Source organism: Polyergus mexicanus, unplaced genomic scaffold (genome assembly GCF_030449975.1).
Source record: "Polyergus mexicanus isolate NDT 795.1 unplaced genomic scaffold, iyPolMexi1.0 SCAF_6, whole genome shotgun sequence".
In the NCBI taxonomy this organism is placed as follows: Eukaryota; Metazoa; Arthropoda; class Insecta; order Hymenoptera; family Formicidae; genus Polyergus; species Polyergus mexicanus.
The window spans coordinates 5,049,822-5,075,300 of record NW_027223326.1 but is presented as its reverse complement, the minus strand read 5'-3'; the positions used below and the strand labels follow the sequence as shown (position 1 = coordinate 5,075,300).

The window sequence follows — 25,479 nt, the reverse complement described above, 5'->3', positions numbered from 1 at the left end:
ATCGTTTACTTGGACACCGCTCAATTGGACACTGTTCATTTGGACACCGTTCGTTTGGACACAGAAAGATGCGCACCGTTCATTTGGACACCGTTCGTTTGGACACCGTTATTTGCTCACCGTTCGTTTGGACACCGTTCATTTGCCCACCGTTCGTTTGGACACCGTTCATTTGCCCACTGTTCGTTTGGACACCGTTCATTTGCCCACCGTTCGTTTGGACACCGTTCATTTGCCCATTGTTCGTTTGGACACCGTTCATTTGCCCACCGTTCGTTTGGAAACCGTTCATTTGTACACAGAAACATGCGCACTGTTTGTTTGAATATGTAACAGATGGAGAAAAATAAAAATCATTTTGGGAAAATATAATCAGTATTCTTATAACACTTTATACTGGTAAATCTATGTAAAATATGAAATCGTGAAAAGGAGATACATTTGAAGGTTATAATATCTGTCAAAATAAAATATATTCATACTTATATATCTCTGATACTGATGTCATTAATTTTACATTGCTTTTAGCACTTTGTTTAGCCTTTCGCATATTTGGATGTCATGCATGGATACAGTGGGTTCCGCCCCCCCTACGGGGGGGCTCCACTTCCGGAAGATATAACCTAAAAGCAGTGGTATCAACGCAGAGTACTGGTGGGCAAATGAACGGTGTCCAAACGAACGGTGGGCAAATGAACGGTGTCCAAATGAACAGTGGGCAAATGAACGGTGTCCAAACGAACGGTGGGCAAATGAACGGTGTCCAAACGAACGGTGGGCAAATAACGGTGTCCAAACGAACGGTGTTCAAATGAACGGTGCGCATCTTTCTGTGTCCAAACGAACGGTGTCCAAATGAACAGTGTCCAATTGAGCGGTGTCCAAGTAAACGATGCGTATTTTCTTATGTGTCCAAAAGCTACTGTATCCAAAATTACTGTGTCCAAATGCACTGTGTCCAATTGAACCGTGTGCAAAATCTCGTGTCCATTTGTAACGTGTCCATTTGCACCGTGTCCAATTATACTGTGTCCAAGTGCACCACTCCCGTTATTTACTTCGGGTATCTGCTCGGATACTGGATTATTAGAATTGCTAGCACCGGTTGATTCGAAAGAATTATTTGCAAGGGCTCGATAGTATTGCGCTACTAGTCGTCTAAGTTGATTTTCACGACCGGCACGGCGTGTCTTCGACATTTTTAATTGGCAAGCATTTCGATATTCGCCTCTTCGTTGAACTCTAAATGTGCGAGGTCGCCTCACTAAGAAGAGAGAACGAAAAGCGAGAGTGTGCGGAATGGCCTCACTAGCTCTCACTACGTCTATCGGATGCACAGAAAATCAAAAGCAACAACGGGCGGTCTATCCGCTCAAAGCCGTCGCTCTCAATTCCATTCACAAAGAACACGCACAAGTTTTCACAAAAATTTGAACAAGGATTGATTTCAGTTTCATGCAATGATTCTCTGAGGCACTTATTTTGCCCACATAACGATATCCGTCATCCGATTCCAATCTCAATGTGTGGAATCTGGCCTGCACTACTCTCCGTCTATCGTATGCACACAAAAAAACTCAAAGCAACTACGGGCGGTCTATCCGCTCAAAGCCGTCGCTTTGAATTCGCTGCACTTCAAAGAGCTAGCTTTCACTCTCACAAAAATCAATCACTTCCCTACTGCGTGGCGTGTCTCATTGGCTTTATAAAGATATTTAAACACTGATGTCTGTGTTACATTCGCGTTCTCAACGTGCGGAATCTGGCCTGCACTGGAGAGAATCGCTCCTGTTACAAGTGACGAACGGCGTATATACCAGCTACCGGACACTGTCACAGAACCAGGTATTGTTCGAGAATTCTTTCACAGCAAGGAGCGAAGTATATTCGCTCTAACTCGCAGCGTCAGAATGTCACTATGCCGTTTTAATGTTGCGATCAAAGCACACGCAGTCGAGAATAATCGCTGAATTCTAACAACGTTAATAAAATTAAACACGAATACGAAATGTAGAAATAGAATGAATAAAGTCTAAATGACGCGTTATTTAGTAATTGAATAAAATTACAGCGGCACTGTAATTCACGAAAGATTCAAGGAAAGAAATCTGAAAGATATTAACCGAGACTTAAATTGAACGTTATATCGCGCACTAATTCACTTCCTGAAATAAAGTATGATTATTAAAACAAGTAAATGACAAGTTGGCTTCTGCGATCTCACCGCTGCCACCAAATTTTATATGTCACGTCTCAGTATTCGAAGTTAATAAAAAAAAATTAAAATGAATATTCGGAGGAGAAAAATCTCTACCGTCAAATAATCCGTATAGACATGACTATATTAATTTTTAATTTAGAGAAAATTAAGATAATATTTAATTTATGATCTTGGTATTAACGTTAATTATTTATTAGAAAAAGAATTTCTTTTCGGTCACCCTGCATTCACCGGATCTACCGGGGACCAGAAGACTGATAACTTGTCAGTAATAATGTAGAAGTTATATCGTAGCTTACCTTTAAATGGTTATAAGTACTGGAATAATGATTAATATGCTGGATTCTCCTTGATGACGGTCCTCCAGGAATAGTATTAATGTGCTTAATGTAGTAGAGTGGTAATACGAAGTAGAATAAGGTAACACTAGTTATTTCACAATTAAATGGTTTATTGTTACAGGTCGTTAGACTAACGCCTGGTATACTTGTAGTACAATATAAAAGTCTTTAAGACTGTGCAAGAGTTTGACGACGCGAAACGCCGGATTACTATATGCTTGATTCGGAGCTCAAAGTAGTAATGTGTTAACAGGTTGATGATTCGAATAGTAATGCTGGACGTCGAGCTCGCACTGAGCTCCTCCGGTCTTCAGGTGTTGGTGGGGAGATGCTGCAATGGGAGCGCTCGCTGTACGTGGTGGGACAGGGCTCTCTATGCTTTTGCATAGAGTCATTCGTTGACAGTGGGAGTGTCGTTGGGAGGGACCTCTACGTCACTCGGGGGTTCCCGGTTAGAGAAGGACAGCCACAGCGTTGCCTCACCGCATTCCAACTTGTTTGTCCGGCTTAATCTTATCGAGCGGGCGGATAAGAATATCGATCGACGGCTAGTCCGCATACCATGCACAGTTTAAGACTCTTATAAAACTCTTAAGAATATTACATGAATGAAATATTATTTCTTATTCCTAATTCCCTACCGTTATTTATAATATTAATATGCGACGCAGTGTTATAAAATATGCGCTTGCAGTATACAACTCTAAAATTAATATGAATATAAAATTCTTAAAGTTAATACAAATGTGTATAAGGAGTATACTAAGGCATATGTGAGCTCTTAACTTATTAAAGCCTTTACCGTCTATCCCGTCTCGCAATATGTATATACGGGATACGCATTCGTACTCTTACAATGAAATATAAAATTATTATTTTCCTTTTTACAATTCTTATTTCCTATCTCTTGATATAAAATCTTATGGTATTTAGAGCTAATGTGTGAGTGTATAATGTTGGAGTTGCAATAATATAAAATTCTTAATATTACTGTGTGCATATATAAGTGGTATGGTTATTTCTGCGTCACCCTCTAGCGCGCTTGAGCGTTGGTTATATACGGGGTGATTCGCAAATACGAATACTGCGTTTAATATTACTTTCTCTATATGAACGAACAATTTTCTTTGGATTTCATTCTTTTCACTTCCTATGGGTATATTAATAATAAATTTAAAATTTAATGTTTATTTAGAAATTAGACGTTCAGCTAGGACGTCACACGCACATAGCGATCTTAGCTCTGTGCGCACAGAAGCGTTATTCCTCAATTTCCTTGATGTTGTACAAGAATTTTCGACAGATCTCACTTACTGACACGTAACTAAGACGTTCCGGACGGACAATATTTACGTACATAGCGATTTTAGTTCTTTGTGCCGTGAAGCGTTTCTCCTCCATTTCCTTGATGTTGTACAAGAATTTTCGACAGATCTCACTTACTGACACGTAACTAAGACGTTCCGGACGGACAAAACTTACGTACATAGCGATTTTAGTTCTTTGTGCTGTGAAACGTTTCTCCTCCATTTCCTTGATGTTGTACAAGAATTTTCGGCAAATTTCACTTACAGGCACGTAACTAAGACGTTCCGAACGTACAAAACTTACGTATATATTGATTTCAGCTCTGTGTGCAGCGAAGCGTTTCTCCTCAATTTCCTTGATGTTGTACAAAAGTTTTCGGGAAATCTCGCTTACAGACACGTAATTATGACGTTCCGTACAAACAAAACTTGCGTACATAGCGATCTCAGCTCTGTGTGCACAGAAGCGTTATTCCTCAATTTCCTTGATGTTGTACAAGTATATTATACAATATATTGAATATTTGTATAATTGTATATTATACAATATTATATTATACTATAAATGATTGTTAATTAGTTATCATTAATTTTTATATACATTAAATTTTAAATTCAACTTTTAATCTTGATATCAAACTGATTTATATTTAAGCAGCATTATATTAAGCAGTTGATAGACAATTTTGTTATGAACATTGTATGTGCAAATCTTTAAAGAATATCAACGGCTCTGCTTTCTTATCAATGTTTTATATTTTAAAATATGCCATTATAAATGAACAGAATAAAATATCAGGAAATTGAATAAAGTATAAATTAAATATTGATAAACTTTTAGATATTAAACAAAGATATAAGAATGAAAAAAATGTTTATGATACTTTTACTACTAAAATATTTACTTATATTAGAGATTACCTATGTTATTATAATAAAAAATACATTATAATTGTCTACAAAACTGATTTTTATTATTTAGAATCAAGCAGTAATTAATAATAATAATAATAAACATAGAGAAGATATTAAGAACATTTAACATAGTTTTTTATATTCGTTTACACATCTACATACTAGACATTGTATTTTCATTTGTTTTCCATCTTCACTATGTAAGCTTCGTAAGGCACAATTATAACAAAATATGTGTCCGCAATCCCCAGCACCAAAATTTTCAACAATTAATTATATTTTCAGTGCATATAATACATGTCATTGGCTTTAAATCTTCTAATTTAATATGGCGTAATTTACATTTTAACCGGTTGCAAGTTTTAATTTTAAAATCGCTACATATATTAAAATGTTGTATACTTCGACCGACTTCTCTTTTAATATGTTCAGTCATTATTTCTGTCGTCTCATATCAAAGTTGTTCCACACTAGTACAATGTAAAAATTGGCATTTTTCATTGCGGCATGTAGTGTTTTGATATTCATAACAATATTTATATCTATGCAAAAAAGTGTAATCTTTATCAAAGCAGCAATTATTTTTAAATTTTATGCAATCTTGGACGATTGGCTTCCTGAAATAAAAAGCATTTGTCACAGTAGGATATATAATTAATTAAAAAGAATTGTATGATTGTAAGATATTTAGAAATATATAACCTTAAACCGCAATAAGACATCTGTGAGGACAAAATAAAACGACAAGAGCAGTAATATTAACGACAAGAGCAATAATATTAACGACAAAAGCAATAACGACAAGAGCGTTCACTGAAAGTTATACTACATACTGATGGATAATCAGCACGATTTGTAACATCCACTGAACGCGCCCTTTCACATAAGCATAGATATATTGTATATAGATGGAGCTTTGTGCCATCCGACTTTGGATCGAGTCGGACTCGATCCAGAGTCGGATGGAGTCAACAAATCTAATACGCTATGAGTTTCAAACCGAACTTGAGATCTGACTCGACTCGACCCAGAGTCGGGTAGAGTCAACAAATCGAATACGCTATAAGGCCGGATTCACACCTTGGTAGAAAAGCAGAAAGAAGAAAAGCAGAAGCCAATCAGAACTTGTGCTAGAAAAGCAAAAGTCAATCAGAACTCGCGCTGAAAATAAGCAGTACATTCTGCTTTTTTAGCGCGAGTTCTGATTGGCCTCTGCTTTTCTGCTTTCTGCTTTTCTGCCAAGGTGTGAATCCGGCCTAAGGGTGCGAACCCATGTAGCGGAATAGCATAATGCGGAATGAGAGCGGAACCAATCGCGAGCATTCTGCAATTTTTGTTACTCTCGCGATTGTTTCCCTTCTCGTTCTGCGTTAGATTAGGTTATTAATCCGCTGCATGGATTTGTATCCTTAAGCCCGTATCAGCCTATGCATTGAAAATTGAAGATTGGAGATTAAAGATTGGAATTTGACTAATCAAAACAAAAGGGACTAAAATTTCTTTGTCCTGGTTGGTCAAATTTCAATCTTGAATCTTGAATCTCAATCTTCAAATAGTATGATACGGGCTTTAGAACCACGTCTGCCAAGATAAATAGGAGATTTTCTTCTCTTGCGCATGCTTATTTGTATGTTTCTTTCGGCGGATGCACATCTATTTGTAAGGACTTGAAATTTGCATTAAAATTTTAAGAAATTTAAGAATTAACAAATGCGAGAAATTAAATGTATTGTATTTTTATTAAACACAGTATCTTCTACATAAAATAGAAGAGGTAATTCTCTCGTCAGCAATAGGTTATTTTCTTGGCCGTCGAGAGGAATGCGATTGCACATACGCGAGGGAGGAAAGTATCTTAATGGGCGCATTTAGGAAACACAACCGTTGAGCATCGTCTTGTCAACGCTCGATCTTGATTTGTTGCTTCTAGAAGTAAGAACCAATCACGTTCGATTGCTACTCAATAGTTGTGTCTCCTGAACGCACCCATTATCTTGGCAGACAGTAAGATAGATAAAGCTCTATCTATATATAATATATCTATCATATAAGCCTGGTGTAAGTGCCGGTTTACAATAGGTGATTTAAGCCCTAAGACTTAAAAAATTGACCAATCACAATCAAGTATAAGGAGACTACCCGACTGTGATTAGTCAATTTCTTAAAGCTTAGGGTTTAAATCACCGGCGTATGCCCGCCATATTACATCATCCACTCCTTTGTGTGTCGTAGCGTGATATACTTTTTCTATCTTTTGGCCACTTGCGCATTAAATTAACATAGCACATCGCATTTTCTAAATGCTACCATGCCGCCTCCGCGGGTTAGCAGTCGGTCGCGGTCGCCCGTAAAAAAAAAGAGGTCCTTCCCTCTCAAACATTAGTGATAATTCAACCGATCCCGAAACTTAAGAAGCGATTCTTAACCTAATCGCTAGCAATCTTAAACCATTAAAACCACTGGCTAACGATTCTTCCGATAGTGATATGGAAGTCGAATCAATCTCACACGAAGTTCCCCCGCTATTTTCCAAACAAGAAATTCAGTCCAAAAAAATAACCGCCCCTCTAGATCCAGTAATCCCAAGTGTCTCAAGTAATTTAAGCCTCCTCGTCTCTCAAGAGGCAAATTCAAAAATCTCAAGAAGAAGACCAATCTGTTCCGAAAAAACTCAATGCTTCTAGAATCATTCCAGACACAGTCCTTAACAATAGATACACCAAATCCCGTCAATGACCATTTGAAATTGTTATCACCTCCACAGGAGCAGCCAACACTTCCATTCATCCCCTCACAGTGGGCCGTCTCCTCAGCTCCACTCTCAAGAAAGACATTATAGAAATTAAAAAACTAGGCTTCTCTAAAATATCTGCCCAATTCAAATCATGCGAGGCAGCAAACAACCTTATCAATAACCCAATCCTCAACGCCAATAATCTAATCGCCTATATTCCTTCTTACAGAGTTTCGAGACAAGGAATAATAAGAAACGTTCCACTTGACCTCACTGAAAGCGCTATCAAGGAAGAAATAGACTGCTCGGTTGGGATTAACTCTGTGCGTAGGCTCAATAGAAAGGTTATAGATCCATCGACAAGATTGGTAAGCTACACACCTTCCAAATCCATCGCAATCACCTTTGAGGGACAGGACATCCAGTCTCTTTACTTGTACATGGTCAGGTACGAAGTTTCTCTTTTAATCTCAAATCCCTCCCTTTGTTACTCCTGCTATCGCTATGGACACATCAAGTCCCAATGTAGAGGACAACCTCGCTGTCCCCTCTGTGGGGATAAATCCCACGACAGTATCTCTTCTTGCCCAAATAATAATCAACCCCCTTCATGCATCAATTGCAAAGGCTCTCACAAAACTAATGACCGTTCCTGCCCCGAATGGCTCAAACAAAAAAACATACTAGAACTGGCTGCCCACAAAAATATCCCTATTATAGAAGCCAAAAAAATTATTCGCGGGAATAACACCAGAACACCCAACTTTTTCAACTTCTCAAACTTTCCCGAGCTCAATAACTCTCCCACCCCAGACATGCTGTACTCCACCTCTCCATACAACACATCCCCCTCTCCCTCCCGCGCTCATATGAGCAGGTTGTTAGTAGCTCACAAAAGTTTCCTCATTATAATCCCCATCATCCCGCTTCTTCTTCTAACAACCCTGCCCCCCATCCGCACTTATCTCCTCACATTCACTCTTCCTCTACCTCCTCCCCCAAAAATTCCCTGTCTCCTCTTTATCTCAATCAACACAACCAGGGTCCTGGCCCCACAGTCAACAAAGTCTTTCCTCCTAATGCCCTTCTTATCTCACCAGACGGTCGTCTCCCATCATACTCCAACGGGATCGCCATCCACCCGCCTTCCTCCTCCACCCTACCCCACTCTCCTGATCCCTCCTCCTCTACCCATTCCTTCTCTCCTGCCACTCCCGCCCCCCTCTTCTTCCCCTCTTCCCCAAAACTCCAGTTTTTCCTCTCCCCGTTCATACCACTCATAAAAACCTTATTTGAAAAAATCTCCCCTTCCTTAAAGCCTTTGGGATATACGACGACATAAAAAAAATTATCCAAGACCTACTCTTCGCATGCCCTCCCACTCCTACGTCCCCCATTTATCATGAATCCTTTTAACTCAGACACAACCTTAGATTCCTCCTCTCCCCTCAAAATCTTACAATGGAATTCCATTCTATCTCTAACAAAATCGACTCCCTTCGATCCATTGCAGAGGATTTCGACATTATCGCTCTATCCGAAACCTGGCTCAACCCAGATTCCTTACTCTCTTTTCAAAATTATCACGTCATCAGAAAAGACAGTCTGTCACGCAACTCAGGAGGGCTCGCCCTAATTGTTAAAAACAACATTCCCTTCAAAATCTTAAACGACTGTTTCCAAATTCCCAACAAACTAGAATGTCAATCCTTAATCATTCCAATCGGAAATCAATTCTTCCAAATCACCTCAATTTACAGATTTCCCCAATCCCCCCTTCGAGCCTCAGAATGGAATGATTTGTTCAATTTTGCCAATTCCCACCCCTTTTCCCTTCTAATCGGTGATTTTAACAGTCACCACACGGAATGGGGTTCTAACCGTATAGACAACTCGGGCGCAGTCCTGTTGGCCTCAGCAGTAGATCATTCCTTCATATGCCTTAATGACGGCTCCCCCACCTTCCTTACTTGTCCTAATCAGGCCAAGTCCGTCATCGACTTATCTTTTGCGTCTCCCGCACTATACTGTTTGTGCGAATCGAAAGTTCTCTCTGACCTCTACTTTAGCAATCATTTTCCTATTTCCATTTCAATAAACTGTAAAGTCAAAAGACGTATCTTCTTGTCTCACAAAATTAAGATGAAAAAATCTGATCAAATTCAATTCACTTCAAATCTCATTCAAAACTTTTCCTCTCTATTAGATGCTATCTCCACTTCTTCCTCCTCCATAGAAACATATGAAAAATGTATTACACACATCTTAGAGCAAGTCCCCAATCATTCCCCCAAAACTCCACCGAAAACCTCCTCCTCCTCTTCCCAAGCGCTCCACTCTCCCCACCCCGTGGTGGGACGACGAATGCAAAACAGCCTCATCTAACCGCAAAAAAGCTCTTAAATTATACAGAAGTAACTTCTCCTTCTCCAATTACCTAAATATGAAAAAATCGGGAAGCAATAGCCAAACGCACTCTGCGATCAGCAAAGAGAAGAGGATGGAGAAATTTTTGTAGTACCTTAAATGACCACACCCCTATACAGCACTTATGGAAGATGATCAAAAGGTTTAAATCCAGGCATCTGGGCCTGCCTTCCTTTCAAAATTCTTCTAACTTCGAGATTCCTGAAGGTATAAAAACCTTAATTTCAACTCTCTGCCCCCCCTCCGCCCTCTGCAAACAATACTTTTCCTCTGAAGATTTTCCTAATCCTGTATCCTGCAACATGTTCGATAAACCTTCCACTACCTCCGAACTTATCAGACATATCAAAAACCTCAAAATAAAATCCTCTCCAGGATCGGATCGAATCGATTATAGAATGATCTCCCTTCTGCCGGATCAATACCTTCCAATTCTGTTAGACATTCTAAACAATATATTTGAAGAGGGAAATTTCCCCGACTCTTGGCAACAATCCATTGTGTTTCTAATTCCAAAAAACTCCCCGGGTAAATTTCGACCAATTTCCCTCACTTCCTGTCTCCTAAAATTAACAAAGAAACTTATTCATTCTCGCCTCGAATGGTGGGTGAAAAAAAAACAAAATTCTAGCATCAAGACAATTTGGCTTCAGAAAAAGAAAATCCTGCCACGACCATCTCAGTGCTCTGCTTACTGACATCTATACAGGATTTGCCCTCAATCAACCTACAGCCTGCTTGTTTCTCGACATTATCGGAGCCTTTGACAACGTTGTTCCTAACATCCTTATAGAAGACTTAATCGAACTCGGTCTCCCTTCCAAACTGTGCCAATTTATATATAACCTCATTCATCTGAGGAAATTACAATTTGTGATCAATGGAGAATTTTCCAACACCTTATTTTCCTATAGGGAAGTCCTCCAAAGCTCAATTCTAAGCCCTCTTCTCTTTAACATCTACATCTCAAAATGCCAATCTATCCTCAACAATAAATGCGAAATCCTACAATTCGCCGACGACATAGCCATTTCTGCCAGGTCCTCGAATATCGACCGATCTCTACAGACCCTAGAACAAGCAGCCAACAAGCTTGCAGCTCACCTGGTCTCTAAAGGACTCGCCTACCAAGTCAGCTCTAATGGTTTTCTCCAGACGAAGAAAAAGTCCTTTCTCCTACTCAATCAACCTTCAGGACTCGGTAATTACATCATCCACGTCCCACAGATTTTTGGGTATCATTCTTGACCCTAAACTTCACGGCAACCTACATATGGAATTTCTATTTAAAAAATGCACCAAGCTTTTAAACATTCTTAAATCATTGCGAGGTGTCTGGTGGGGAGCCAACCCCGTGCTACTTCTCAACATTTACAAAGCTTTGATCAGAGGCTCAATTGAAACAGCTTTCCATACATTCGTTCTAACAATTTCACCCACTTGGAAAAACTAGAGAAAATTCAAAGGCAGGCTATCCGCTTGTGTCTCGGACTAAGGCAATCAACCCCCTCGAACGTTCTACTTGCAGAATCCGGTATTGGCCCCTTTAGATTCAGACTCATCTACCTAGCTTCTAAATTTTTACTTAAAAGTTTTGCCTCTAACGACAACTTGGTTATTGATAAGCTCTTTGACCTCCAAATCAGCCTCATAAACAACAACAAGTTCGATATTTCGACCAACTTCATCCTATACAGAACATTCCTCAAACTTAAACCCTACAAATCTAAAATCGCTTCTTTCAACCAACTACCCGTGTTCAATCACTTTGAAACCACTCTCTTCACAGCAGACATTCATATCACTCCTCCAGCAATCGTTGAAGAAATCAAGCAGGCTCCCTTCCCGCAATTAATATTCATGGCCACCTACAATCATCTCATTCAAGAAAGGAAGTGCTTCTTCACAGACGCCTCCAAAACTGACTCCCAGGACTATGTCGGCCTTGCTTTTTACTCCCACTCTCCACATACCAGTCGCCAATATAGAATCGACGGAAACGCCTTAATTTTCACAGGGGAGACCCTTGCTCTACTCAAATGTCTCGACTACATACTACAACACAAAATAACGAACTCTTCTATTTTCACCGACTCCCGAAGCCTCGTCGAAATCCTGCTGTCGGTGAAACCTCTGAGAGACCTTAACTACCTAATTTTCGAAATTAAAGAGAGACTCAGATCAGCCTATCTCTCAAACTACAATATCTCTATTATCTGGATCCTCAGCCACTCAGGAATACTAGGTAACGAAACAGCTGACCTTCTCGCCAAAAGAGCCATCCGCACGGGTGAACTTGTCTCGGAACTCATACCACATAATGATTTCTACTCCTTGGCTCGCACTCACTACATCTCTTCTACTAACCGTACTCTAATTGCACAAGCTAATTTAAAAGGCAAGCATTATTTTAATCTAAACCCTTCCTTCCTTCTCCGTCCTTGGTTTATAAAGCTCGGCCTCGAACGGGAAGAAATTGTCACGGCTTGCCGCATTAGAAGCAATCACTACAATCTCCAGGCCAGTCTATTTCGCTGTCATATCACATCTTCGCCTGCATGCGACTGTGGACACCCATCACAGGACATGGACCACACTCTATGGTTTTGTCCTCTTTATCAAAATCACAGGCTTTACCTGCTTAAAAAACTAAAGGAAAAAACCAAGAAGCCTCCTCCTCCTGACATCTTCAAGCTTCTTTTAACACCCTCTGCGGGAATCATCTTATGCCTTGCAACCTTCTTCAAGAAATGTAACCTCAACATCTGAAGTCATAATTTGATCCAATCTCTACAGCATCACTGTTTCCATCATTTTTCGATTTGACCGTGTGGGCCAGTGTGGTCAGGCACGGAGCCATTCAACCAAAGAAGAAGAAGAAGAAGCAGTCATGTAACGTAATTGCGCCTGCGTGCAAAATCCTGCTCTATACTATCGTTTGAATAAGTTAGAAAAAGTGCTAAAACTATTATCGTTAGGATTATGTCGTTTTACTTTGCTCGTTGCCGTTCACTTTGCTATTGTTGTTTCGCTATTGTTGTTCTAACAAGATAACTGGGTTATTAATATTGCAATTAATTAGTGCTAAAACTATTATCGTTAGGATTATGTCGTCTTACTTTGCTCGTTATCATTCACTTTGCTATTGTTGTTCTAACAAGATAACTGGGTTACTAATATTGCAATTAATTGACATTGATCTGATAATCAAAATGTATAATCTAATATGTGCCAGTAAAAATTATAATGTCTTTCAAATCAAAGACAGATGAAAAAAAAAGGATTGGAAAATCATGCATTATTGCAACTAATAGTAAGTATCATAAAAATTAAATCTATAATCTTTAAAATAAAGAAAATATCCAGAACATTTAAATTCTCGTAAGATTTATTTATATAATTCATAGTCTATAATTCATCAGTCTCTTCTTTACAGCTGAATTGGCACTAGTTCAGAGCTTATCTTTCTCCTTCGAACGGGGAGAGAAAAAGATAAACTCTGAACTAGTGCAGCCAGTTCAGCTATAAAGAACAGACCCCATGTCTTTGTAATAAAAGTGCAGGATATTTTAATTTTGAATAGGTAATTATGTATTTAAAATCTTTTATATATGTTATTTTAGAAAGCAAATTCAGCTTGCAACAGATCGCAGACAATTTAAACAAGAAAATTCCGAAAGTAAAGTTAATAATTTTATCAACATCAGGTATATGGATATATTAAATTAATATATAAAAGTGTTATGTTAAAATCTCTTTTTATTAAACATTATAATTATGTTCATATAAAGTGTTTTAAAGTGTTATAAAGTTTACATATAAAATTATTTTTACTTCATTTTCATAAACTTTATTTTACAGATTCTTCACCAAGTGCCAATTCCAATGCTACGTTAAATATTAATACATCAAATGTGATACTTGAAATCGAAGAAGGCACTTATATTCCGTCAAGCAATAACTGTGATACTGAACAGTGTGATGCAAAGTCTGATTTTAATTTTACAAATTGTGATAATACAAATGACAGAGATAATATTAAAAATTCTACGCATTTGACTGAAGATGCTCTTTCTATCGATGAGAATTTTAATACATTTGTTGTTAGGAACAACAACGAGATGGGTGGTAAGTCTATGATATGTATAATTAATCGGATTATAACACATTATACAATGAATATTCTGTACACAATTTTTTTAACATACGTTACATGACAATACATTTATAGCTTTTGCAACATAAGTTACTCGCAACAAAAATGTCTCTACTTTATTTTCATAAATTTTATTTTACAGATTCTTCACCAACTGCCAATTTCAATGCTATGTTAAATATTGATACATCAAATGTGATACTTGAAATCGAAGAAGGCACTTATATTCTGTCAAGCAATAACTGTGATACTGAACAGTGTAATGCAAAGTCTGATTTTAATTTTACAAATTGTGATAATACAAATGACAGAGGTAATATTAAAGATTCTACACATTTGACTGAAGATGTTCTTTCTATCGATGATAATCCTAATATGTTAGTTGTTAGTAACAACAACGAGATGAATAGTAAGTCTATGATATGTACAATTAATCGGATTATAACACATTATATAATAAACATTCTATATGCAGCTTTTTTACATACTTTGCATGACAATACATTTACAATTTTTGCAACATAATATACTCGCAATAAAAATGTCTCCACTTTATTTTTATAAATTTTATTTTACAGATTCTTCACCAACTGCTAATTCCAATACTACTTTAAATATTGGTACAGCAAAAATAAATTACGATATCGAAAATGTTTCGACAATATTCCTGATGTGAAACAGATCGTTCAATGTTGTAATCAATTTAACTCTACTTCTAAAATATGTGAAAATGCAAATGTCATTGAGAAAGTTAGAATCCTATAAAAACTCCAAAGATCTCCAAAGTACAAAATGTTAATATATTAGTAAAAAATACAATGCGTCCAATGCACAGAGAAAAGGTTGATAATATTATGTATAACAATATGCAATTGAATAATACGTATAGTGTCACTAATAATAATAATGTTTTTCCAAATGCAAATAAGGCTTACGTTATCAATAATATTTCAAATGATACATTTGCTCCAATTGCCGAATCTACACTCGTAGAGAATCAATTAAGTTTAGAGTGTGAAATGAATGATAATAATACTGAGTCTGATACATCCATTATATCTAAGACTAATTTTGATGATAGTTTTCATTTGTCAGATTGCTCTATGTTTGAAAACACAGATGAAGATGAAAATAAAGATAAAACTGAAAGTACACATACGATTAATACAAGTGAAAATAAAACTGTGAACAGTACATTAAATTTGACATCCTCATTCTCATCTAAAGTATATGATGATAGAAATATGCATGTAGAAACTTCTGACAATCCTAAATTGAAACTAAATATGTGCCCATATTGTGAAAAATTTCAAACGCAATTTGCAAGGCACTTAGAATCAGTACATAAAACTGAAGAAGATGTGACAAAGTTTCGTTTTTTACCTAAGGGTAAGTTGTATGTTATATACAAAGTTGCCAACATTAGATGTATAGCTTCATTTTAAACAATAAAGTCCTTAAACTGAAAAAAATATCATATATAAAAAATTTTGCTAACCATAGTATTTGATCAAACAATTTCTTTCTGATATTTTTCAAATATTAGTAATTTATTGTGTATATTATGTTTAAAATTTTTAATAATTTACTTTTAATTTAATCGTAATTTATCATACATTGTGTACTTATCATTTCAGGTAACCCGGAACGAAAGAAGATTATTGGTCTACTTAGACGACAAGGAAATTTCATATATAATACAAATTTTAACTTAAATAAAGGAAATTTAATTGTGTGCCGGCGTCCAAGAGAAAATTTGGATAGACAAGCAGCCGATTTTATTCCTTGTGCAAAATGCAAAGGTTTTTTTTCTAAAAATAATATAAGACATCATTTTGCGTCATGTGCACAAAAAAGGGAATATCCTCAAAGAAATGTAAAAATATTGGGACGTACTGTGGCTTGTCGTATACATTACAGTGCAAATACACCATTAAGAAGATTGGTATTTCCAGTGATGAGGGAAGACAGTATAACTCAAATTATTAGATACGATGAGCTGTTGATTGGTTATGGTAATAAAATGTGTCAGAAGTATCGTCTCCAACATCAGCACGATATGATCAGAGCGCGACTGAGATTACTTGGACGATTTCTTATAATTTTGAGAGATCTCGATAACATTACAGATTTTTCTTCAATATATGATCCAACAAAATATGAACAATGCATCAAAGCTGTCAATAAATTCGCGCAATTTGATTAAAAGACTTGGACATATAAAACACCATCCATTGCATCATCTTTGGGAACACTTATAAAACAAGTTGGGAAAATTTTAAGAAGTATGTGTATTAAGAAACAAGATTTTAACAGACAAACTGTGGTAAAAAATTTTTTGAAATTATTTGAAGAGGATTATCCTGTCACTGTAAATAAAATTGTATTTGAAACTCAAGGGCATCGAAAAAGGCAAAAAAATATTGTTTTGCTATCTATAAATGATATTAAGATATTCAATGCTTATCTTAAAACTGAACGCACAAAAGCTCTAAAATTTTTACAAACAAATGGTTTCTCAATTCAAGTATGGCGTATGCTAGCTGAAACAACATTAATATCAATTATAATATTTAATAGAAGGCGTGCTGGTGAACTAGAGCGTGTTTTAATTGAAAATTTGGAAAATTGTGCGGCAATTTCAAGAGAAGAAGTACCTGAATTATATAAATCTTTATCCAAATATGTAAGAATGACAATACGCGGTAAATTAGGAAGAACGGTTCCTGTGTTACTCCATGAAGAAGTATTAAAATGTATGCAAATGATCGTTAATTATCGTAAACATGCTGGTGTTCCCGAAAATAATGCTTATATTTTTGGTATATATACACCCGATAAAAAAAGATACATGTATTTGAGAGCATGTGTATTAATGCGAAAATATTCTAAAATTTCTGGAGCGAAAATGCCAGCTTCATTACGAGGTACAATGTTGCGGAAACATATTGCTACAGTATGTATTTCATTAGATATATCTGAACATGAAGTGAATGATCTAGCTGATTTCATGGGCCATCACGAAAAGATACATAAATCGCACTATAGACAGTCAATCATAACAAAAGATTTAGCTATATCACGTTTACTCAAATACGCACAAGGAGAAGATACAACAGATGAAAGCGATAATGTTGATGAGGATGAGAATGAAAATAAAGATGATCCGACTAATGATAATAACTCAGATTTAAGTTTAAATACTTCTGATACTTCATTATTAACAAAAACAAGACTATTTAAACAGTTGCCTAGCAAAGAAAAAAATATCAGTAATCATATAAATAATAATACAGAGAAAACAAAAGGTACGTTTGAATAATTTCTGTTAAATACACATATTACTCTTTGTTAACAGTTCTTATAATAAATGTAAAAGGCGATTTTAGGTAAATACTGTTTAAAATAATTATTAAATGGCAGATATTATAATATAAGAAAAAGAAAATTTCTATTATTGTTTTCTATATTACAATTATGCAAAAGAAAAATATTTTTCAAGATTACTTTGGATTTTTTTTTAAATAGTTATATTTTTTTAAATTCTTTCTCCTATCATTTAGTGATCATCTCAACTGGCATTCATCTAAACACATATATTCTATATAAACATATACATAAATGTGAATTTTGTCATTTTTTTAGTAAACCGTTTGGCTTCTAAGAGGAAAATTAATCATAATATTGAAAATGTGATCGAATCAGATGATGAATGTAATACAGAATTAGATTTAAATATTTTATCATCAAAAAAGACGAAACAATCTGAACAGATGACTAGAGGAAAGAATAACGTAAATAGTAATACACAGAAAAAGAAAAAGAAAAGTAAGTTTAAATAATTTTTGGATTAAGTATACAAGTTGCTATTTATTAAATAATATATTTCATAATAAATATACTAAATTAATATAACTTTATTATTATTTTAGCATCTCATTCTGCTTCTACAAGAAAAAGTACTCATAAGATCAGATGGACGGACGATGAACGCACAATAGTTTTATCTTCATTCCAAACTGCCATAAAAAATAAAAAATTGCCATCTTTGCATGAAATTAACGAAATAAAAATCAAATATCCTGTATTAAAGGCCCGTACAAGTGCTTAGATAAAAACTTGGTTACATAACCAAATAAGAACAAATATTTAAAACTATTATCGTTAAAATGTGTCGTTAAAATTGCTCTTGTCGTATATATATTCTGCTATTGTCGTTTTGCAAGAAAAACATTTTATTACAGTTTGTGTTATTACAGTAAGTTTCTTAAATGTCTTAAAATTATCTAACTTCTTTTTGGCTATCCTCTAATCACAGCAAAAAATGCTTTTTATTTCAGAAAACGAATCGTTCAAAATTGTGTTATCGCCACAAATACGAGTATTGCTTTCAATACCAAAATACTATGCTACGATGAAAGAATTCCATTTTTACATTACACCAATGCGATACAACTTCATTAAGATTCAACAGTATAAATTTAATATTCTTGAAACATTTCTTTAATTATAATAATTATATAGATTTAAGATTATTTAAAAGTATTTAATAGACAAGAAGTTATTATTTTCTTAAATAGAGCTGATTTATTATTTTTTATCCAAGATAGATTTTATATACCAAAGATAGAAGATAAATTTGAGAGTTATATTTTTATTTTATTTTGTTTTAAGAGTTTTCCTATATATCATAAATATATATCTCGTTATGTATAATTCCTAAATGTATATAATATTAATAACGTAGAATATATACAACTTTTGTTAAACCATGGCAAACAAAATTCAATTGAGTATGATAAAGTATTCATAAGATAAAGCATTTATATACAATATACATGATTTATGCAAATAGTCATTTCACGGTGACTTACAAAAGATTTTAAAGTGATTTGATGAAGTATAATAAATACGTATCTGCAATTAGAATAGTTTTCAAATATAGATACAGATTTCAAATACAGATAACAAGTTTAATCAAATAATATGTAAATTATATGTTTATTCATACTTATCTGCACAATAATTATGAATTTTTGTTTAAAAATATATTTGTGTAATACTATTTATATTAACAAAAGAGAAAAAGACAAAATTTTATTTAATAAAAAACATACCTTTTAATATAATTGGATTTCATTTTATACTAAAAATTTGCCTTTTATTAAAATATTAACATTAGTATTAAGGTAAGTTAAAATGTAACAGAGTCTAAAAACAGAAATTCACAATAAGATAACAGAAAGTACAATGTTTGCGAAAAATAAAGTTTGTAATCGCAATATATATACCGGGTGTTAAATTTCAAACGTAACAGGTGGAATATCTCGTAAACAATGCATTTTAGAAAAAAATGTTTCCTACCAAAGTTGTAGGGTTTCGAGGGGGACATAACATAGTAATATTCATATGACCTTGGGCGGCGTCTCCAAGATCAAGTGGAGGTAAGAATAAATTTTTTAAATGGAAACCTATATTTTTTATTATAACATCTTTTTCTACTAATTAACTTGAACAACTTTTATCTGAAGCATTTTTTTATTTACCTAATATTTTTTAAGATATTCAAGAAAAACTTGGTAATTCTTTCAACATGTTTTTCTATGTAAAAATTCTGTCTTTTTTATTTAAAGATTTATTAATAAAGCATTTTTTCTTTTCTGAATCTTTTCCTTCTGTCATTTGACTTTCAAGCAGATGTATTGTAGTCGATCAGAAAAAACACATAACAGATAGACTGAGCACTCAGTGTGTTTACATTTTTTGTTGTATCGTCAGCGCCAATGCACGGACTTTCATATTTACGGAAGAAGGTGGGAATGTGTAACTTTTTAAATCAGTTACAGTAGTGCGACTAATGTGGTCATTAGAGTAAATTGTGTTTCCATTTTCTATTCTTTTTTCACTTGCCGTTATGGTGCGTTATACTGATGTGGAATATCGTGACATGCTTTTAATTTATGGTGAATGTAGACGAAATGCTAGAGAAGCTGCTAGAGTTTACCGTCAAAGATACTATAATAGGCTCCATTATCCATCTCCCATGGTCTTCATTCGTGTATTTTATCGTTCAGGAGAGCACGGAACTTTTGCCGCTCACCGCAATATAAATCGGCCTCGTCCAGTTTGTAATGAGGGAATGACAATAAACGTTTTAGCAGCAATTACTGTGAACCCTCATTACAGTACACGACAATTGTCACGGGAACTTGGAACATCCAACGTAAATGTTTGGAATATTTTGTGTCGTCAACACCAACATCCATATCATATCCACTTACACCAAGCATTAACGCAGGAAGATTATAATAGAAGATTAGAATTTTGCCGATGGGCCTTACAGCGCTATGAAGAAGATGAAATGTTCTTTTCTAAAATATTGTGGAGCGATGAAGCTACATTTCATAACAGTGGCCATGTGAATCGTCATAATCTTCATTATTGGAGCGACCAAAATCCTAGATGGTTAAGACAAATTGATCATCAACATGTATGGTCGTTGAATGTGTGGTGTGCCATTATTGGTGACACAATTATCGGCCCATTTTTCTTCGATAATATCGTTAACGGACGAATTTTTTTGAACTTTCTGGTTGAGGAACTACCTCCTCTTCTGGAAGATTTGCCTCTAAACCTTCGACAGAACATGTGGATGCAACTTGACGGAGCACCTTACCACTTTAGTGTAATCGTCAGACAACACATGAATGTTATTTTTCCTGACCGATGGATAGGTCGGGGAGGTCCAGTGTCTTGGCCTCCCAGATCACCTGATCTGACTTGCCTAGATTATTATTTGTGGGGTAGAATCCGGGAAATTGTTTATGTTAATCCTCCAACTACAAGAGAAAATATGATAGAACGAATACGCGAAGCGTGCGGAAGAATTTCAAGAGACGAATTACAAAGTGTGCATAATGGTTTCCAACGAAAATTACAAGCTTGCATAGATGTAAGAGGACAACATTTTGAACACTTAGATTAATGGAATTTAAAAAAAAAAAAAAAAGAATTTGGTTGACTTCGATACTCTTTCTAAAAATTCTTTTTGTAAAAATTCTTTTATTTTTAAATGTGAAGATTTATGAATAAAGTTTATTTCTTATTTGCTTCATTAATTATTTTCTTTTTTATTTTTTGAGTCCTTTTGTTCCATTATTTGATCTTCAATATCGTAAGCTGAAGAGTTACCAAGTTTTTCTTGAATATCTTAAAAAATATTAGGTAAATAAAAAAATGCTTCAGATAAAAGTTGTTCAAGTTAATTAGTAGAAAAAGATGTTATAATAAAAAATATAGGTTTCCATTTAAAAAATTTATTCTTACCTCCACTTGATCTTGGAGACGCCGCCCAAGGTCATATGAATATTACTATGTTATGTCCCCCTCGAAACCCTACAACTTTGGTAGGAAACATTTTTTTCTAAAATGCATTGTTTACGAGATATTCCACCTGTTACGTTTGAAATTTAACACCCGGTATATATATATATATATATATATATATATATATATATATACTATTTTAATTCTTTATATAATAAAATAGTGTTTAGTAAATTTAAATTCTTCCATTGCATCAAAAAATTTTGTTATATTTTACCTTAATTTATACATATTGGCTGAAAAGTGGTATAATATCATTCTATAAACATACTTTGACAAAAAACTTGTTTTCCAAGATAATCCATGCCTAAAAGGATGAATGTTGATTTTTCCATTACATATTACAAGATTCTATTAGCGAAGACTATAATATTGAACTCTCGCTTAAAAGATTCTCGTGTTTTGTAAATGGATTGCCTCCAGATATGCAAGCTGGATCCCTGGTTTACAAATTAGAGCGGTTCTATTACTTTCGCCTGCTTAAAATGAAAATAAACATGATAACATTTTAAATAGACAGCGTGACATTAAGATCTTGTTCGTTTAGCGATCTTACCAATATAATTGTCATCATTCCAATTCAATCTTCCTTTAGGTTGAGCAGTCAGAAAGCACAATACTTAAAAACATTACCTCGAACTGTAGTTGCACAATAGTTATGCCAATACGCGTAGACTCAAAAATGCATTATTTCTAGTGTAAAGGTCTCACTGTAAATAAAAGAGATTGATTAATGATTTGAAAATTATTAGGCTTATGTTACATATACATACTCTTGTATTATGAAATATGAAAATATAACAAAAATACTCATCTCTAATTATTATATATCTTATTACATACATCCGAGGACTTGTCCATTGTTAAAGTGCTTAAAGCTCTTTCATGTAAGCAAAGAATGCTTACTCAATGTCACTACGTAGAAAAAGCAAAACCTCGGAAGCTTACAAATATATGTTTAAAACTACAAACACAATAATGAGATATTAAAACAGTGACATACGCGAGGTTAGAATATCTGTCACATGTGCAGTAGACAATGTATAAAAACCATAGATATATAGACTGGATTGAGCATTGCGAGATAAACAAACAGGCGCCAACAAAAGTCTCATCAAACAGGCGAAAGTCTCATTTACGCTGGCGATGGCGAAAATCAGTGAGCGAGTGTGGCAGCATTCACGAGAAAAGTTTATAGATTATGTAAACGATAAGCTAAATCTCATGCAATTCCTAGATCTGTCGGAGAAGGATCAAATTGATCTGATAGCGGCAGGTATCAGGCTGCCGATGATCCAGGGCCGCCATGGATGCCCGTTTGGAGAAACTCTCCAGCTTCATCGAGCACATGCGGAGAATCACGGAGGCCACAGTAACCACGTCCAACGCTGGGTATAAAACCCAGGCTTCGAGGCCGTCCGGGAGCAGCGCAAGGGAGCGACGGGCAAGGACGTCGTTTGCCATAGCTGTCAGCGAAAGGGTCATCTAGCCAGGGATTGCCGATCAACGCCGGTGACGTGCCGAAATTGCCTGCGAAGGGGACACATCGCCAAGGACTGCCGATCACCCCAAGTGATCTGTTACCACTGCCAACAACCGGGACATACAAAACCGCAGTGTCCGTCGGCAGCAGCATCAGGACAGCAGAAAGCGGGAAATAAGGTAGAGCGAAAACCGGAGAGCGTCACAACTATCGAAGCCGAGCGTCTATTCGAGGTACCGTACGTGCGTTTAGTTAATATAAGCGGGAAAAAATGTGCAATAAAAGCTCTGGTCGATTCGGGTAGTCCGATAAGCCTCATTAGAAAAACGGAATACGCGGAATTTTTAAAGAATAGAGAATTGGAACCGTTAACGTCAAGTCAAAAGTTTTCGGGAGTCGGAAATACGCCTATCGAGATATTAGGCACAATTGAAACATTAGTAAGAATTTACGATCTGGATCGCGACTTAGAAATGCGACTCTATGTAGTACCAGATACGACTATTAAATACGCTGTGATAATAGGTAGATCTTTTTTCAGTGATAATAATTTAACAGTCACTCACAAACCGAACATTTGGAAATGTGAGATTACGGAAAACCGATGTGCGGAATCTGAAGAGATTTTAAACATAAACGCGATTGAGACGCGAGATCGAAACGACCTAATTTTAAGTAATCTAGACGAAAATATCGGCTTAAATGAGAAAACGAAGTTATTAGAGACCTTCGCCGAGGTAGACGATATGCGGATAAAAACAATTAAAGATAACTATCAAGTCAGGGTCAATATAAAAGATGACTCAGTTTACGCGTACGCGCCTCGACGAATGTCTTACAACGAAAGATTAAAATTAAGAGAAATTACCGATGATTTGTTAGAGAGAAAAATAATTGTTCAAAGTAATTCTCCTTATTGTGCGAGAATCGTACCGGTAACGAAAAAAAATGGAAAAACACGTATGTGCGTGGATCTTCGTCCTCTAAATCAGAGAATCTGTAAACAGAACTTTCCAGCTCCGATCATAGAAGACCAAATAAATAGCTTGCAAGGGAAACAGGTGTTTACGGTTCTCGATTTGAAAGACGGATTCCATCAGATTGATGTACACCCGGACGATACAAAATATTTTTCATTTGCGACGCCAGATGGGCAATTTGAATATGTAAAATTACCGTTTGGATATGCGAACGCTCCGGCGGAATTCCAGAGGAGAATTCTACAAGTTTTTCAGCCACTAATTCGCGAGGAAAAAATATTAATATACATGGACGATATGATCATCGCGACTAGCTCAGTTGAGGAAAATCTTAATAATTTAAAAGAAGCGCTGATTGTGTTAAAACAATACGGGTTCGAGTTAAACTTAGCGAAGTGCCAATTTCTAAAATTCAAAATAGAATATCTGGGGTACATGGTCTCACGAGAGGGAATTACAATGAGTAATAGGCATACGCAAGCCATATCCGAGTTCCCGAAACCGAAGACGGTGAGACAAGTGCAGAGTTTTCTCGGGTTGACTAACTATTTCCGGAGGTTTATAAAAGATTACGCGAAGATAGCGCAGCCGCTGCATAGATTGACAAAAAAGACCGTGAGTTTCGTTTTCAACGAGGAATGTGAGCGGGCCTTTGAGATACTTAAAAAAGAATTGACTAATTACCCGGTGTTACGCCTGTACAATCCCGCGGCCGAAACGGAACTACACACAGACGCTAGTGGATCGGGTTATGGAGCGATCCTCCTACAGAAACAGTTGGACGACAAATTGGCCGCTATCGCGTATTTCAGTAAAGCCACCTCCGACATTGAAAAGAAATTCCATAGTTACGAACTCGAGACGTTAGCAATTGTGAAAGCATTAGAGAGGTTTCACATATATTTACAGGGTATTAGTTTTAAGGTAGTAACGGACTGTAATTCGCTGGTCTTAGCCTTAAAAAAGATTAATATAAATCCGAGAATCGCGCGGTGGAGCTTAGCTTTTCAAAATTATAGTTTCGAGGCAGTACACCGAAGCGGAGATAAGATGACACACGTCGACGCGCTTAGTAGAAATATATACACAATAGACACGCTTACAAAGGAGGATGAGTTAATGTATAGGCAATTAGCCGATCCGAATTTACAGAAACTCGCCGAAACGATCGAGTTAAAAGGAAATAAGAAATTTACGATAATTAATGGTATGGTTTTTAGGATGCATAATGAGCGAGCATTATTCGTAGTATCGGAAACGATGACCGAGAATATCATACGGGTTTACCACGACGAAATGGGCCATGTGGAAACGGAAAAGACGCTAAAGGGAATTCTGGGACACTATTAGTTCCCAGGCATGAAAATGAGGGTAAAGTCACATATAGAAAATTGCGTTAAGTGTCTTCAATTCTCTCTGTCCAACCAACACATGGAGGGAGAAATGCAAATAGTGGATAAAGGCACTAGTCCTTTTGAAACGTTGCACATGGACCATTTCGGGCCGTTGGAGACTTCGCCGGAAGGTTA

At 35.8% G+C, this 25,479-nt stretch overlaps 1 protein-coding gene across 1 annotated transcript; it reads left to right on the top strand.

Annotated features, from left to right (window-relative positions):
* The first annotated feature begins 20,015 nt into the window (after positions 1–20,015).
* Positions 20,016–21,086, top strand: LOC138934315 (uncharacterized). Its single transcript, XM_070297939.1, has one exon. It carries the CDS (start codon positions 20,016–20,018, stop codon positions 21,084–21,086), a length of 1,071 nt encoding a protein of 356 aa, XP_070154040.1.
* The last annotated feature ends 4,393 nt before the right edge of the window (positions 21,087–25,479 follow it).

Excerpts from the sequence above, each read along its gene's own strand:
- LOC138934315 (XM_070297939.1), top strand. The coding sequence starts at position 20,016 with ATGGTGCGTTATACTGATGTGGAATATCGTGACATGCTTTTAATTTAT.